The 18,865-nt window shown below is 45.1% G+C and overlaps 1 protein-coding gene across 3 annotated transcripts in view; it reads right to left on the reverse strand.

Moving 5' to 3' along the window:
• Positions 1 to 18,865, reverse strand: part of CDH23 (cadherin related 23) — a 3,939,560-nt gene that overhangs the window by 192,028 nt on the left and 3,728,667 nt on the right. For all 3 annotated transcript variants that reach the window (XM_069610726.1, XM_069610725.1, XM_069610724.1), the window contains 2 exons: positions 4,497 to 4,691; positions 2,269 to 2,382 (listed from right to left, as the gene is read on the reverse strand). In XM_069610726.1, coding sequence (XP_069466827.1) covers positions 2,269 to 2,382; positions 4,497 to 4,691 — 309 coding nt within the window. The remainder of the gene's footprint in view (positions 1 to 2,268; positions 2,383 to 4,496; positions 4,692 to 18,865) is intronic.

Consider the following 18,865-nt stretch of genomic DNA (forward strand, 5'->3'; position numbering starts at 1 on the left):
GGAATACAGACCCCTGTTACGGGAACACGCTAGATGCTAACAGTCACTGTAGCTACAAGCACGGGACTCACGCACAGGTAAGTGAGAACTTAGACCTCTAATGCCACATAAAGAATACATTTAGTCATATGAGATTTGCCTATCGGTAAAAAACACATTTTATATGCTTTCAGGACTGTGTCCTCTCACTACAAAAGGAGGATTAAAATTCATCACAAATACTCGATCGTCCCCACGTGTAAATTACCTACTACTCAGCCAGGGTAAGAATTCTTTACGCATACATAAGGACATTTGTAACTAGCCTGAATTCGGATGTCGTGCACGCGGACCCAGCGCTTTTCAATAGCGCGGGATCCCCCTGCACAACGCACATTACATCTAAAAATACAATGTAGAAATGTATATATATATTTTGCATTGACCATCATGAGCTTCATGATTAGAGGCATCTTGACCAGGCTCCAAGACTAATTCAAAGGTTAGTGGGTTCAGGCACCTTTTTACAATTCAGTACACCATTGCGCGTTCTAGTAAAGGAGAGTACTGATTCAGCTTCTTTATTATATTTTTTTCAGGAAATCAGAAAGGAGTAACAACCCAATATTCAAACCTGAAGAAGGGTGGGAGGCGCCCGAAACGCGTAGTTAGAGATAGGGCACAAGTGACAGTAGTGGTCACAAATACTCAGTGACTCATTCCTATCAAAATATTGGGATTTTGGACAAATGGAAATGCAAAGTTATGTATTCATGTAACAAATGTGTTTAGAACAAGAGTGATTCTTCCTGAGTAAAACTCCATGTTAAAAAATGTAATGCTCTGATTTGCAAAGGCATGTGTATGATGATGTAAAAATACACTGGTATACTTAAAAAGAAAAGGTATATAAACAATAATATTTTAATTTAAAGTTTGAATTATTTTGTGATTGAATTATCGAATTTGCCTATCTGGCCTCAAAGAAAGATTGCAATTATTTGCTCATTGCTGTGCCCTAGTTTGCTCTTCGTGGTTGTTTGCGGTGAATCTCCCAGTTTTCCTGTTTTGTCTAGTAAAGGTAGCACTTTACTAACTGGGTGCACATAGAAAAAACATTGAACGGGTACCTCTAGTCGTTTAATATATAGATTGAGGGTACAAATTAAGAGTGGTGTGCATCTCTACCTCCAATTTTCTTTGTCGAGTCCCATATCTAGTCTGCAGTTGGCACATAAAGGCTTTGACATTTCCAGAGGGTATTGGCATGCACTGAAAGCCTAACTAGGCTAAACCTTCACTATGACAAACAGCAAAGGCTGAAGTCTAATGCTTTTCCTCATCACAGTGAGTCTGTGAACAACATCTCCAATAAACAAGTACACAGGGCAGTTACACAATGCTAAGTGAGGCCCTTTAGAAGCGTACAACATACTCAAAAATCCTTGCTTTCAAAAGGAGTTTTGTTTAATGTGATTTTAATATACAAGTGTGAGCCATCCCAAAGGCACTTTAGATGTCATGCAACCCACAATGCACACTTTAACGGGGCAACAGTTTCATATTATGATGAGCTCCAAAGGGGTTGCTCCAAGAGCCTGAAGGCTCGCTTTCATCAAGGGTGGCGATTTGGGCTTGGCCTTTGCTCTGAAAGGAGCAGATCATTACATGAGGTGGGGTTTGAATAATAGTACCTAAGCATCAACAAACCCTAATTATAACAGATATGTGTTTTTAAGTTTTACTTATGAGCCATACATATTCATGTTGGTTACCTATCAGCGTCCAAGGAAGGTAGCTGTTTTGAATATGCTCTATAGCTTATACTTATAACTGTGTAACTCCCACCTGGATGTAAGACTGAGTTACAAAACAGAGCCATCACTTTAACATCATGCACAATGTTAGGAAATTGAGAGATTTGATTGCTTCATCACAATGAGTGACAGGGCAGAAGCACGTAACACAGCACAAATATTGCGAAAGCCGGCAGATCTGGTTTACTCAATATTGATCAGGTTGGGTTAGTCCGGTGACATTTCGATGGGTGAATTAATGAAAATGAGATTAGTAATGAGCACAACCCAAGATAAATCACTTCAGGCACAGTAACCGCCAATAGGTGACAGTAGCTGGTGGGCCCAAGTAGGTTGGGGAATGCTTTCCTCAATGTTGATTGGATTCACAGTTTTTCCCTGAGATACTTATGCAAGTTATACTTTGAATCGACTACCTGCAGAAAAGAACCACTTGCAGCAGAGTCTGATTCGTGAATGTGGTTCAACTTACAGGTGGTCTTAAGAAGACGGGCTCATTGTCATCAATATCAATGAGGACAACTTGAAGAGGCTGCATCGTCTCATAAGCAACGGGCTCGCCCAGGTCATAGGCCACAATGATCAGCTGTAATGGAAAAGCAGGTATCAGTTCTTTCCTCCGGTAACGACACAGGGCAATACAATATTCTAGCATTAGACAAACCCATGACACGCATATGAATGGAACAGCATACCATCATATTTTAGAACTAGTTATAGGTTGGGTTTATGTGTAATTGCATAAAGGTTTCATGGCCTTTGGAGCAGGTGTGTGAACTACCTGGGGAATTGGGCAACCTAACCACAATGATCCCTAACGTAAAGATGTGGTCACACCTTCATGGCAGAATCAAAAAGGTCCACAATAACAACAGAAGGAGATGCTATAAATATGCTGAGTGGGCCACTGCTGAAGAATCTGGCTCCAGGTCTGATGTCACAAAGGTTTTGCCATTGATTCAGGAAAGAGCAAAACCCTGTCCTCTTCAAACAGTTTGTACATTGGGTTCGGATTCCCCCAACCCACTGACATGGAACAGCACCATGACATTCAATCTTCTACCCTGTCCCAACCCATAGTAGCACACATGATCTTCAGAAAGATTCCCCGGTATGACTTTCACATTGCCAGGTGCAAGATAGAGCTTTCCTCCCCAAAGCGATGTTTCTCCAATTCCGATGCACACAGAGGCAATATGAGGTGCCCGGCCAAACTTTACAAATCCTATAAATATATATTGTTTTTACAGCTATCAGGGGTCTGGGAACCTTGATTCACCCATATTTACTAAAAAGGCTCATGGCTCGTTTGAAGAGTACTTCAGAAAATGTGTATCCTATGTATATTCTATTATATTTACTAATATTATCCAATATATTTGGTTAAAGTTTTTGTGGATTCGTCAAAACATGGCATGTTGTACAACAATGAACATGTGCCGAGGAAACACCATAGAACTGAGACATAGTCCAGCAATTGGTGAGTGGAGGATCATTCCTTGAGCTAATAACAAAACAAATCATGATGCATTTAAAAGGAGAATTTTCCACCTTTAATAGCAATACACCTGTAACAGAATAACTGTTAAGGGGAGGGGGAGAAGTGAGGATTCTAAAAGTACTACTTTAAAATTTGTTTGAAAAATGGGAACATCAAGTAGCTCACATGCATGATAGGTATACGTATTTCAGTACAAACTGAAATTTCAGGAGAATTGTCAATGGATTGAGCGGTTAGGGAGTGAGAGGCTGTATTCCACCAAAATACTATATACTGAAATTCAAAGAGACACGGTCTAAAAGAATCATCTGACTCTTTATACTAAAGGAAAACAAGTTTTGAAGTATAGCACAAAAGAGCTCATGAGCTCTAACATTGATCAGAAGAGCAGGATGTAAATATCCCTGTGTCCTCAAAATGGCCACACACATGCACGCGTGCGCGCGCGGATCTCTCATTACTGGTGGGTTCATATAGTCCTCCATGAGATGGATAGCCTACAAATATTGTACTTCTTGGTCATTGCCAATGGCAACCAAGGATTCCCAAGCTGGTGACAGAGATTTATTCTCACCATGTGAATCTATTAAAGATCCAGTGCTCGAGAACAGGAACTGACCTCAGAATAAGAACATGAAATGTTGTCCCACCACAACCTATTTTTCCCAAAATAAAGGAATATAGTGTCAGCCCAAGACACAAGAATTTCCCCATGAAACGAATGACATTTTGTCTGAACGGCATTCGAACCCCCCAAAAATATGATAAATGTTATCTTAATTCGACTGAATGATCTGCATAGCCCATATCAGCACGAATGTCATGAAGTGATTCATGAAATGCGCACTTTGAGTATCTTTGCTCTGCCCCGAACAAGTTTACCAGCCAGTTCCTGGGAAGGAGAAGAGATTTGTATTGCCATTCCACACAGCCACAGCTTTGCATTAGCTCCTCCTCATCCAGAGGTTAATACCTATTTACCACCATGCTGTCACAACATATATCCCACAAACCAATGGGTGACGAGTTGCAAACATTCATCAGAAAAGCTGTTGAGGTATTTGTTGAAGTAAATGGGAGGACATATATTCATGCAGCCCAGCTCTGAAGAAAATAAACAATTACTTTGGCCTTATTCTTAATGAGCTCACATGTGACAGACTGTGCTCTTATGCTCTATCAGACTTGTGCAAACTTACATTGTATATTGCTTGCTTCTCCCGGTCCAGCCGCAATTCTGTTTGGATGAGCCCACTGACTGAGTCGATACTAAAATATTCCCAGTCCTTGTTGCCAGCTCCAGTCTTTAATAATCTATAACGAACAGCTCCGTTGACGCCTTCATCCTTGTCAGTGGCATAGACTTCATACACTGTGGATCGGAGTGGGATTTCCTATTCAAACACACAATAGAGTTCACTGTCACTGCCACCAAGTTCCAAAAGACCTTTGCATGTGCCACTCTGTAAATTCATCTATTCCACAAGATCACTTGACAGGCGATGCCAGAGGCGTTGCTAGGGGGGGCTAAGGGGCTATAGCCCCTGGTCTTTTGGTTGTAGCCCCGGATAGAATCTCAGGAGCTACAGCCAAAAGGCTAGCTAGCCCCCAGTCCCGCCAGTTCTGACATTAGCGTAGCCCCAGGTCTTTTCCAGACCTAGCAACACCCCTGGGCGATGCTAATTATTTTTGATTGACATGGAATCTAAAAATCAAGGATTTATTTCTAAAGTTACAGAGAACATAGCTGGAGAGAAAATTGAAGCCCACATCTTTTGAGATAATGTTCTATTAAAGAAACTTTCCTAAGCCTACACGTTTGAGGTCATAGCATGTATTCCGTGCTTTTCCATAAAAAAAAAGTTGTTATTGGAGGTACACCAACTAAGGTTGCAAATAGAACAGAACAGGGGGTTGGGGGGGGGGGGGTCTGGGAATCTCTCTACCAGCACGAACACAGCACTTGTTCATAGGAGAATTGCCTAGCATTTTGGTGCTGGACTGCCCCAGGGCAAGACAAAGACTGATATGTGGGGACATTTCTTCTCTGTGAAAGGGACAGTGAGCTAAAGCCTTGGTAGAGTCTCTCCCAGGGATTATTCACCCAAGAACAGGTCATTGGGCTGTGTTCGTGCAGGTAGAGAGATTCCCAGAACCCCCTTTGTTTTGCATAAATTAACTTTGGGTCTCACCCTAAGTTACCAGGGCGATCCAGATGTGGACCCCTTCCTCACTGTTCTTAGAGAGGCACAGCTACACCTCACTGATGATGCCCAACAAGGCTGAACCACTTGTATGGGGTTGCTGTTGGTACTCTTGTTCAGAGGAGAATTGCCTAGCATTTCGGTGCTGGACTGCTCCAGGGCAGGATAAAGACTGATATGCATGGACATTTCTTCTCTGTGAAAGGGACAGTGAGCTAAAGACTTGGTAGAGTCCCTCCCAGGGGTTATTCTCCCAAGAACAGGTCATTGGGCTGTGTTTGTGCTGGTAGAGAGATTCCCAACCCCCCTTTGTTTTGCATAAATTAACTTTGGGTCTCACCCTAAGTTTCTAGGGTGATCCAGACTTGCACCCCTTGCTCACTGTTCTTAGAGAGGCACAGCTTCACCTCACTGATGATGCCCAACAAGGCTGAAATACATGTATGGGGTTGCTGTTGGTACTCTTGTTCAGAGGAGAATTGCCTAGCATTTCGGTGCTGGACTGCCCCTGAGCAGGACAAAGACTGATATTAGGGGAAATTTCTTCTCTGCGAGAGGGGCAGTGAGCTAACGTCTTGGTAGAGTCTCTCCCAGGGGTTATTCACCCAAGGACAGGTAATTGGGCTGTGTTCGTGCTGGTAGAGAGATTCCCAGACCTCCCTTTGTTTTGTGTAAATAGAACAGGAATCAACATTGGTAGCAATAATTAGGATACTAGAAATGACAACTAAATACATATATGGCATACAATACGGAATTAGGTGATTACAAGCAGCAATATAGTGAGGCACAATCAATACATTGAAAGTGTTTTTATATGTGATTTATTGAATGGTTTCGTTGGTTGATATTAAATAAAGAGGGGTAGAGCATTTCAAAGATGAGCTGGATGAAAAGTCCTTTTTTAGAGGCAAAACATTATTGAGTGTGGCAACCACCATAGTATTCTTCTAACCCATTGTCAATTTCATGAATCATATTTTTCTTGCCACACACCCTTTCTACACTTCACCTCTGTCGACTCACAGGAATTGACAAGGTCTTTTATCGTTCAAGAAGCCATCACTGCAAACACCTGTACAGATAGTATAATAAACCTATGCCTTCCCATCCTAATTAATTTCACCAGGAGTGCTGTAATGCAAGGGTCCTCGAAGTAGGACTAAGCATCATTGGGCCCTCATCACCAAGATCTGTAATACAAAAGGTCATGCATTTAGTCCTTACCATCCTCTCCCCGTTCATCGCCAAGGCCTGTATTGTAAGGGTCATCAATCTATGGCTTCCTTTCTTGTCCCTGTCACTAGCAATGTCTACAATAAAGCTATGCCTTCCCATTGCAGCCCACTTCATCAACAAGAACAAGAGTGTCTGTTTGTCATCTGGCGATGTCCTTATGATGCTCAAAAATGAATTGCCACTTCCCATGTAACGGAATAAAAATTGATCCCGACAGTGTTTCACTATGTGCCCACATCAGGACTTGGACATATCGCCCTTGCATTAGAAAAACATTCGCAACAGGGAAGATCGCTTAAATCGTAGAGCAGATGTAAGGGACACGAAGGCAGCAAGGCACGTAAAACCAGTTACGGCACTTTGAACGAGGAACAAAGAGGAAGTGAACAAGTCATTAGCTCGGGGGAAAGTCACCTGGTCTGTGTGATGTGGCAGGAGCGGTAAGAGTAGCATTGCAATCAGTAAATACCTATCCCTTTTTTTCACCAGGGGTGCACATTCTGTTCTGCTGATACAATATTTCATGAGAATGATTGAAGTCAAGCTGAAATTACACATTACATGAACGTTCCGTTCCCGGTATCACTCATTCGTCACCCATTGAGAAGAAAAATGGGGTAGTTGAGTGGTAGCGGGAACGCAGCGTGTTGGTATATGTTTCTGTGAAGGTATTGAGTGGGATCTCCCCAGAGCGCCTGGAGTGGATTGGCATCCAAGTGGTCTGAAACTGCATTTTCGGAGAGAGTACGTCCAGCTCGCAGGCTCTTGCTGCTTCCTCTGAGCCGCTTCATGCCTATTGCAATGGGTTGCAGGCGGACTGCTCGGCCTGTCAGAGTTGCAGAATGACCTTGCTATTCGAGTCGTTTATGCAAGGGGTTCATGTCATGTTTTATGGTGCTGGGTGCATCCCATGCAGGGACGTGATACCGGATGCGAGTACTTGAAACTAAGGCGTGAGGGTTGGTAATGGGGCAGTATAAGGACAGCTGGTAGCAATTCTTGGCAATGGACATATGCCTGGGCAATAGAACAGAACCCATGTAATGTGGCAGGATGATGGGCACATGTATCACTCCTTATTTGTCAAGGCAGGAATGACTCCAATACTGGAGGGCCGCTGATATATAACTGGTGGGCGGATTAAATGAGGAGTGGGGATTTAACTCCAATGATCACCTGCCACTTCCTTTTCCAGGTACCCTCCCTGCCCTGCTTACATTGAGGCACCGCTGCAAGCCACACTACTCTGCTGTTTTCTTGAGGAATTGTGCTACTGTTACATTCACCTGAAATCTCTTCTGTACTCTAGTTATAGCAACAGCTCCTGGCATGCACGGTTGATGGGGCTGGCACACCATTCACTTGCTGACAGGGCTTGTGTTGCCTCCCATTTGCCTTGGTTCCCAAGTTTTGTCATACAAGGCCTGTACCAGGCTTTCATTATAGACAAACTCTCTGCTTATGAGTCTTGAATACGGGTTCAAATGTCCATAACAGTGAGTGGGAGACCGCTAGGGCCCTGTCCTGAGTAAGGTTTTCTGAGCCATTCTTACAGAGACAGCACACCTTCATTTAACTCTAAGGAGGGGACTCATTATGGGCTTTCTTGCACAACTTTCCCCTGTTTTTGAAGTATTGGGTAGGTGATATTATTTAGATGTGTGTGTTATCAGGATTGGTACGTATATTATTTGTGTTTTATGTGGCTCTTGTGTGCTGCATTTAGATGTTTTAAACCTGCAGAAACACCACTGATATGAACGGCACTTACACACTCAAGCAAGCTAGGGCATGGATGGCATGGGTCCACTGTTGTAATGCTAGCATGATGATCCACTTACTCGGTGTGGAGAACCCCAAATTCTGCAGTGGTTATAAACTCAAAATATTAATGTCTCGCCTGTACTGATCAATATTGTATAAGTGCACACATAATGGAAAGGCTGCATTGAAGGAGTGATCTAGACCATTTGGATTGAGAGGCTGAGTTAAAAGAAGGATCAGCTATATCATGAAGTTATGTCCTGTTCTTGGCGGTTGTCAAAGGGGTAACTTGACTTATCAGGTGCATCAGAGAAGTTTTATACCGCTCAAAGTTCTCTGGCAGTGGTGGTTATGTAATCCTTCTGAGATACTAGCAACATGGATTCACTAGAAAGAGTTAAGGGTTTAGAGTTAATGGTATGCACTTAACTGAAGTATAAGGTTATTTGACGCGTAGAACTTGATACAGATGTAAAATAAGTCAAAACATAAGAATTAAAGGGGATGTGTGGAATAGAGTTCTCATTGCATATAGAATGGCAGTGAGGTGCTTTTGGGTTGAGTTTGAAAAAAGCAAGTTGTTTTGTGTGTTTTTGTGTTTGTTTGTTAGTTGTTTGTCTTTGCATTTGGGTAATGTGTGTTTACTTAAAGGTGATCTCTTGGAATTTTAATGGGGCTAATTGTGCAAGCAAAAGAAAGAGAATTTTAGATAGCTTACACGAGATGGTGGCTGATGTAGCCTTTTTACAGCAGAAACACTTATGGAAACAGGTGCAGAGAAAATGAGACAGGGTTGGGTCGGGAAGGTTTTTTGCTCATCCTTTACTTCCAGTTCTATAGGGAGGTGTACATTAAGTCCGAAGAATTGGCCTGTATCTGTAATTTCAAGTAAAAAAGACAATGGCCCTCATTACGACCCTGGCGGAAAGTAACTGACCTGACCGCCATAGCGTAAATAGCGTTTCCGCCATTGCACGACGGAGTAAAGTGCGGCTAATTCTGACCCATCGGGCACGAGCACTACGCCATGGCGGAAGTGCAAAGTCCGCGATGGCGGAAATGTCTCCAAAACGCCCCTCACCGCCGTCGTACGGCGCCCTAGGTGCAATTCCGCCACCCATCATAGCGGTCACCGTAATGAGCGGTAATCGCAAAATACGGTGACCTTAAATATACGGAAACGGAAGCAAAAACATGGGGCCGGAACGGGAAATAGCACGCCGTACACCTACAAAAGCAGAATCCCAACACAACCATTAAAAATCCTACCCTGAGACACATCCCAACCCGTTAGCCACCCTAGTGAAAACAATCAAAATGGGAAAAGTTGCGAAAAAAGCGTGCGACCGCAAGCGGCAGGTCCACTTCTCCCATGAGGAACTCACCGTGCTCACAGAGACCCTCCAGGAGAATACTGCCGTCGTCTTCTCGACGCAAATGACCAGGACGGCACTTGCGAACAAGAAGGCCATATGGGCCCTGGTGGCACAGCGGGTAAGTGCGGTGGGGACCGCACCCCGCAACCCACAGCAATGCAGAAAGTGATGGGACGACTTGCGGATACGCGTACGGAGCATACTATCAGCCAACCGTAACATTGCCACAGCTACCGGGGGAGGATCGGAATCACCCATCAAGTTGACCCCCTGGGAAGAAATCTGTGCCTCCACCATTGGAATGGAGAGTATAGAGGGAGTCGGAGGGATGGAGAAAGGAGTGCAGACATCCGAAGAATCAGGTAGGTGGGCCAAATAAAACAATGCTAAATCCACAATGTCCAATCATGTGAAGTACCATGTGTCCACATAGTGCAACAGAAACACATGTCCAGGAGAACGTCCACATACATTGGCCTGATAGCGCACTTTAAAAGTCACATTAAATAAATAAATCATAACAAATCCTAAAAACACCCTCTACACGTGCAGCATGCACACCCTAACTGCAGGCTGCAAAACAACTGCATCCTCAATCCACACAAAAATGAAACCACCTCCAAGGCCCTGACCCAAATCACCCTCAGGTACCACCCCAATGCATGTGATACATTGCCATTCCAATTTCCACAGACCCATAAATAACGCTCGCCCTCCTTTACTCCACCACAGGGTCCGATTCAAACGACGAGCTTCAGGACACCCCTACCAGCACACCTGCAAAGAGGGCCAAGACCAATGGCCAAAGACCCTCCACCTCAGCTGCACGGATCAAGACACGGCAGCAGCACAAATCAAGTGGCAGCACACAGGAGGGGACTTCAACAGGCACCCCAGCAGCCAGCATGCCCACAACAGCAGCACCACAGGTCCCCCCAATGGATGCCACAGAAGGCACTGCTTCTGGTGGCAGCAGCACCATAGGTGACACTGCATTAATGGCAGCATGCTCCGACACAGAAAACGGTGCTGTCGATGTAGGATCCATCCATGACCTGTCTCAATCCCCCTGTTTGTTTCATCCCGTACACCATGAGGATACCACGCAGGGGCACCCACAAGACGACGACTGGCCATCCCCCACAAGCCCTGTGGCAAGGCAACATGAGGTGATCAGCCCCTCTGTGACACCACCGCAAATGGGCATGGCCCAGCAGAGGCAACAGTCCCTCGACCAGGTGATCGTGCAACAGCAGCAACTGGCCACGCTCCTCAAGGTGCATGCTGATGAATGTGGGGGTACTAAGGCAGCCATAGAAACATCTACTGAGACACTTAGGGCAGAAATGGAGAGAAGTACAGAGACACTAAGGGCACAAATGGAGAGAAGCACCGAGAGCCTGAGGGGGGAACTGCATGCGACGTCCAAAGACGTATGTGCTGAACTTGCCGCTGTGCGCCGTGTGCTCACTGAGCTCTCACAAACCCTTAGGGACATGCATGGACGTGAGCAGGCAGAGACATCATCCGTTGCAAGTTCCGTCCAGGGCAGCCCCCAACGTAGATCTGGGAGGAACCTGCGCTCCACAGGCAGGGGTGCCCCTGATACCCGGAGAGGGGGCTTGCAATAGCGTCTGCCCACTGACAATGAGCATCTTTGGACACTGGTGTTCGGGGGGGAGGTAGGAGGGTGGAGGGGGTGTGTTGGGCTTTCTTGGGTGGCGGGTCGATGGGGTGTGTAACATAATTAAACATATGCTATAAACATTTCACAATCATCCAATGAGATGTGTGGACATTGATCTTTGTGTACGAGGCCTTTATAGGCGTACAGTCCATATTGTGCATGTTCCAGACACACACAGTGCCACAAGTCCCGTGTCCATGTATCAGCCACCAGGCGTGAGTGCTAGAAGCATGAATCTATGATATTCTGACGAATTTCACGGGCCTCCTGTGCCTCGCGGACTCCTTGAGGTGCTGCCACATCCCCACCCTCATCATGACCATCTTCAGGTGCTTGCAGTTCTGCGTCAGGGGGCATGGGCACATTTCTACGTACGCACATGTTGTGTAGCATGACACATGCCATGACCATCTTTGCAACCTTCTCATGGCGGTACAGGAGTGCCCCGCCAGACCTGCTGAGGCAGCGGAAACGAGCCTTCAGTAGGCCGAATGCCTGTTCTATGACTACACGGGTACGTGAGTGGGCATGGTTGTAGTCCTCCTCATGCTGGTTCTGTGGGTTCCGGAGTGGTGTAAGGAGCCATCTCTTCAGTGGATACCCGGCATCACCTGTATGTGGACAATAAAGGATGTTTGTGGAATGACATTGCTACGTACGCATCCCCCCCCTTCCTGCCAGGTCATTGCCGCATCACATACCCCACATTATCATGCATGAAATGAGACTCACCGAGTAGCCAGGATCTGTTCCCTGCGTGTCGCTCCATGTAGCGTGGTATTGTAGAGTTCCTCAAGACCATAGAATCATGGGTTGCTCCTGGAAATCGGGCACAACAATGTGTAAAGATCATGTTGGAGTCACACACCATTTGTACATTAAGAGAATGATATTGTTTCCGGTTGCGGTACTGGACCTCCATGGCATGTGGGACAACCAATTCCACATGGGTGCAGTCGATGGCACCAATGCAACCCGGTATGCCGGCAAGTGCATGGAATCCCACTTTTGTGTTTGTAATCTCCTGCTCCGAGCGTGGTAAAGAGATGTAGTCGTCTGCGTGCTTCAGGAGGGCATCGAGCACTTGCATTAGTGTCCGTGACAACAGTGGCTGTGAAATGCCATGCAACTGTCCGACTGTGTGCTGGTAGGTGCCTGTGGCCAGGAAGTGGAGTACAGACACCACCTTCAGTAGGGGTGGGATGGCGGTTGGGCTATCTATCATGCTGACAAGGTCAGCGTGTGTCATGTCCACAATGGCGGTTATGGTGTCCCGGTCCAAACGGTAGAGGGTGTGGATCTGCTCATCAGTGAGGTTGAACGGATGAGCTCGGAGGCGTGGGATTGCGGGCTGCCTGCGTGGTGGTAGTGGCTGTGCTGGTGGGCCTTGCTGGCCCTGCCTTGCCCTCCTCCTCCTCCTGCGTCTCCTCTGTGCGGCCGGTTGTTGTAGTAGTTGGTGTTCGTCTTCTTCTTGAAGTTGGAGTACTTGCAGTGCTATCAGGTCCCCCAGGGCCAACATCGCTAGTCCTGCCGGTAGCATTTTTGAGTGGGTGTGGTTGTGGGAGGGGGTTGGGTGTGCAATTTATGTGTTTTCAGGCTGTATAGCCTCCACCTGTGGTGATTCATTCCACCTGTGCCAGCTGCAATCCCCTTTGGGCGAGCACGTCCCGCACACAACGCTGCAATTTGACGCATGGCATCTTGCTATTACAATCATGTATTTAATCCCGATGGCAGTGAAATATTGGTTTATATGTTCATTCTGCTATGGTCCCATTGTTTCACATACTATCTTTGCAGTCGCGAACAAACTTGTGAAGGGTCAGTGGAATGTAGTACTCGATTAACGGTGGACCCTCATGCGGCACTGTACCGAGGTTCACCGACGGGCGGGGCGTCCCATTTGTGAGTGAAGCCAGTTGCCATTTTCACACACTGCCGCACTACATGGATGAATTTGTGATTTCAAGCGGTCACAGATGCCTTTTCGACGTGATGTTGCAAATGAGGAATTCGAAGGACAGCGCTTTCGGTTTTCAGCTAGCGGCGAGGAGACGCCCACAGGTCTGACTGCAAATATAACGTTCTATTGTTTAATGTCCTTCGGACAGGGGCCATGGCGAGAATGCAATGATTGATATGAATAGTATGGGATGCGCAATAGCGTAGTGGACGATAAGGCAGGACGTTCCCAAATACATGTTACTTCACAACACTGGAATTCAGGGCTGGAGCACAGTGGATTTTGCAGACTGCATTACGCACAGACTCAATGGAAATTTCACATGTTATGTGAGTAAATAATCAGGCGTTTTCATACCGGGATGAGAGAATGATGTATGGATGCATAGACAGATGATTTAATTGAGAGTTTGCCATGTACATGGCTTTTTGGAATCTATCCACTTCCCCTGCGCTATGTGATGCAGAGCTGCCATAGTGGGACCATCGTCTATCTGCCCTTGTTGAACCCTCCCTCTCTCGACGGGCCTTCAAACACTTGTGTCTATGCACGTTACTAATCCCATCTAATGGATTCTGTTTTAACAGACGCATGCACACGAAGACTCGTTTGTAATAGTGTTTTCACCTCGATTTATATAGTTATGATTCGCAAGTGATTTTTGGGTGGGAATAATCCTTTTGAGTGGCCTAGCATGCATATGGCTGTGGATTTAGTGTGATCATTGAAGTGAGTAATTCAAATGAGGTTCTGATGCCCATACTATTCTTTTTCATTTCATTTGGGTGACAGGTATCTCCTCCCCTTTTGCCGCTGCCATCTGTATGCCACTCCTGCAGATGGCTTTTACTCCCGACACCTGCTGCTTCGACTTAATCAGTGGAGCACCATTACGATCTTATGGGACGATCGCCAATGGGCCACATGCCCTTATGCAGTACTAGTGGCTAGGAGCAACATATCGACCTTTCAGCTGGACTAGTGCCTACCTAATGGGACGGCCCTGCGGTTCTAGGCGCTTCCATGTTGCCTTTTTGAACGTGAATGTAGCCCCTGTGTACCATGAAGGAACAGGGCGTCACACAAGAAGAAGCTGGTCATTTATTGCGGATGCAGCCCACAATAATGAAATATATTTTGGAGTTCATGACCTAATAGCTGTATGGGCTTGGTGATTTTGTTGTGCATTAAATTTTTATTCTGATATTGACCGTGTAGCGTTATTCTTTGCAGGTAATGTAGCATATTCCTATTTGTGGAGCGATGTATTGTGAGAAGATTTGCATTGGGTTCCGGCTTCTGAGTATAGTTGCGTGGTACTGTACTGGCCGCGTTTGCCTACGAAGCCCAGTGAGGTCAGGGATAGGGGCTGCCATTATGACTGTTTTGATGTTGTCATGCTCAGGGGCGGGGGATTAGCTTTTGTGTAACAGATGCCGGTCAGCCAGGTGGATTGGTGGAATGATGTGATTATCAGAATATGGCTGGTCACAGGTGCTTGTGTTTGCGTGCGTTTCTTGGAGGGAGACTGAGGTCATGTCCATTGGAATAGCTTCTGTATTCGTGCCATCTGTGCCCTGCAGCTCCCATTGGCCCCTCTTGAGATGAGCCTGGCTGCTCAGTCACTCTGCCAACTTGTGTGGTACATGCTTATGCTGATGGTTGGTTTGTTTACTGGCAAGAGTACAGGGCTGGTGCAGTCTCCCTCAGGATACTGCTTTGAATGTTGCCTTACACTGGTGTCAAGCGATGGGGGCCTGTTGTTGTTTTGTCTCATATTTCAGTTCATATTGCTGTACTTGAACCTTCACATGCCTGTGCTGCATCAGTACGGCAATGGTGACATGCCAAATATGGATGGCCACTCACAAGGCACTTGGAGCCCCTACATTCATTTGTTCGTTGGCATGCATGGGTGACTTGTACATTTCACTGGATGCATTGTGTGACTTCATTGCACCTACGAGGAGTTGTGCAATGTGGGCAGGGAGTGTTGTACAGGCACTCAGTAGGGCCATTTACGGTTGGTTCGCGATGCCGTAATTCTCACCATGGCGGAATGGTACTTTCCGCCATGCTTGATTGCGTTAGGTAAATGTCCGCTAGGGTCAGAATTCGCGTACCGTTGCGCCATGGTGGTAATTACGGTTTTGCATGGCGCGCGTGCGCGTACTTGGTGCAGTTAGCGTTGGCGTTCACTACGGTGTCGCTAATGGCATCGTACTTTACGGTGACGGGTCATAATCGCACCGAGCGCTATTCGATGGCGGTATTGCATTTCCGCCATCGTTTTTCGATTTCCGCCAGGGTCGTAATGAGGGCCAATGAAGGATAGTGTGCATCACTGTGAATGTACAACATTCAATAAACAGTTTTTGCTAAATGTATGCACCTAATGGGGGAGATGGCTCATTCGTTGTCTCCTTAGCATAGTCTGTACAGAATTTGGGTCGGTCAGAACAACCTCATTTTGGGGGGCGATTTTAATGTCACACTGGACCCACCAATAGATAGTAGTGTTAGTTCCCAGTGTTCAGGGGCTGTATTCATGTATTGATCTACTCCTAACATCTGGTTTGTGTATGCAAAATTGTAAAGGGGGGCCATTGGTTCTATGTTGATTTCAGAGCACGCACATGTATCAATTGAGATGTCATTGTCATTTCCAATGCCTAAGTCAAGCTTCTGGAAAATGAATGTTACACTACTTGATGATGTGGGGGTTATGGACACATTTGTGAAGGAAGAACTGAACAGATCACGTGTCTGTGGAGTCTGTCTGGAGGCATTTAAATGTTACATGAGGGGTATGTTGATTGGCCTCTCAAGTAAGAAGAAAAAGATGAGGAACTAGGAGGTGAAGTTATTGGGGGAGGACATACATAAAATGAAAAAGCAAACAATAAAAAGTTCAACTTTGGATTCATGTTCTGATTTAAAACTCAAGAAATGCAAACTAGACAAAAATACTTCTGGAAAGGGCGGATAGGCTCCTGTTCAGAATGAGATGTAATTACTATGAAAGTGAGAGAAATGTGATCGGCTGTTGGCTTATCGACTAAGGTTTGTGGAAAGTGAGAAGTCAATTTGTGCAATTGAAGGCATGACTGGTATTCTAACATATGAGCCAAAGGAGATCAACAGGGAGTTCAGAGAATATTATACAAAGCTATATACCTCAGAGGAGAAAATGAATGCTGATGATTTGAAGAATTTTATTGAAGGATGCAATTTAAAAGAGAATCATCCAGGAAAGGAGACTTAGCTTGGATATGGATTTTAGTACATAAGAATTTATAGAGAGCTGTGTTTCGCATGAACATAAGGAAATGTCCACTAGGCATGCCTCTATTTCTGAAGAAAGGCAGGCCCTCAGTGAACACAAGTAGCTACAGACCAATAAACCTGATTAACACTGACAAAATATCAGCAAAGTCATTGGGACTGGAGAAATGTTCACCTGAAATTATTGACCCTGGACAAGCAGGCTTTGTTAATGGGAGGCATGCACCTGAGACCATGTGCAAGCTGATCCTGACCTTATATGAAAGTTAGAAAATATCAATGGATGTGGCGGTCTTGTCTTTAGATGTAGAGAAGGTATTTGATCGCATAGAATGGAATTCCTGGTGGCTGCATTGGATGGATTTGGCCTGGGAGAAAATCTGATACAATGGATACAACTCAAAACTGACAGCAAGTGTGAATACAAATGGATTGTCTTCAGATGAATTCGAACTATGGAGCGGTACGAGAGAAGTATGTCCATTCTCCCCAATCCTGTTTGTCCTTGAGATGGAACCATTAGCCGAGAAGATCAGAAGGGATCCAATGATTTAAGGAGTCCAATTTGGAGAGGCATCACAAAAACTATGGCTATATGCAGACAACATGTTGCTGGTGGTACATAGTGTAGGCACGTCTGTTCCAGTGGCAATGAGACAAATTAATACCTTCCATTATTACACAGGATACGAAATAAACTGGATGGAATCGGAAGCAATGTCAGCATCAGAGGCCTGTACTGGTAGGCAGCTGAGTAGTTATGGTTTCACTTGGTGCCTGGTGAAAATGCAATATTTGGACATCTGGTTAACAAAGGACATGGATTGCATGATGGAAGTAAATTTGAAAAGTATGATTGAGAATCTTAAGAAATAACTGAGTAGATGGAATGAAGTGGGGCTGAGTCTTTGGCGGAGAGTTAATGCAATTAAGATGACTACTGCTCCAAGTATTAATTACTTTCTGAGTGTGGTCCCCATGATGGGAAGGAAGAAAAGACATGAGGAATTATGATACAGTCTTTCTTGTGGGATAGAAAACTACCATATCTGAAGTTGTGGAAGCTACATCTATCGAGTGAAAAGGGGGGGTTGGGAGTCTCAGATTTTGCAAATTATTATCTAGCTTTCATGGCAAGACACTTGCTTCCTTTCATTGAGGATTTGACAGTTGTTCGGACACAAGCAGAGCCAAGTAGGTGTACACCATTATCACAGAGGGCACTCCTGACATCTGAATGCGCAAGTGGATGCAAATCATATCCACCAACAAAATTCCTGAGGAGTGTTGGTGTAGTCTTGTGAAGTTGACTAAAGAGGATGTCTTCTGTTCCAAAAAAATCATTCTTATTGCTGAACCCTGAGATTACTTTAGAAGGGAAAATGCTGTTCCGGCCATATTGGTTCCTGAGCGGTATCCAGTGGCTTGGTGACCTATTTACAGATCAAAAATGGATCACTTTTAGTGGTTTGACTGCTTAAAGGGGTCTTGAGGATTGCACATATGCATAATATAAGAGATTAAAGAGGGCTGATGGTGAGAGTATTCCATAAGAGAGCAAAGATTGTGCAGACTGGTTGAAGGAATTCAAATTGGAAGGACATATTGCTTCAAAAGTCTATAAACACCTGGCTAAATACAAGGAAGTTAACCGAAAACTACTCGACAAATGGTCAGAAACAATAGGATCAGAAATGAGTGTGTGTAGATGGAACAATTCGTGCAGGAATGTGAATACAACATCATGAAACCTTGGAGAAAGGGGCCAGGCAGATCAACATTTTGAACAGAGTATACTGGGCTCCACTTAAACTCTATGAAAGGGGTTTACTAGATTCTAAAGAGTGTTGGAGATGCAAACACAGAATGGGTTCATACGAACATATGATGTGGGAGTGCAGCGGAATGAGGGTATTCTGGAAAGAAATCACATTGACTATCAACAAAGTTTTGATGCTAGATGTCGATTACGATTTTACAACCATTGTCTTGGGGGAGGAGGATTTAATAGCAGATTTGTCATACCCACAGAGGTGTTGGTTCTTCAGGG

The sequence above is a fragment of the Ambystoma mexicanum genome, chromosome 8, assembly GCF_040938575.1.
Source record: "Ambystoma mexicanum isolate Mex_15411 chromosome 8, UKY_AmexF1_1, whole genome shotgun sequence".
Lineage (NCBI taxonomy): Eukaryota > Metazoa > Chordata > Amphibia > Caudata > Ambystomatidae > Ambystoma > Ambystoma mexicanum.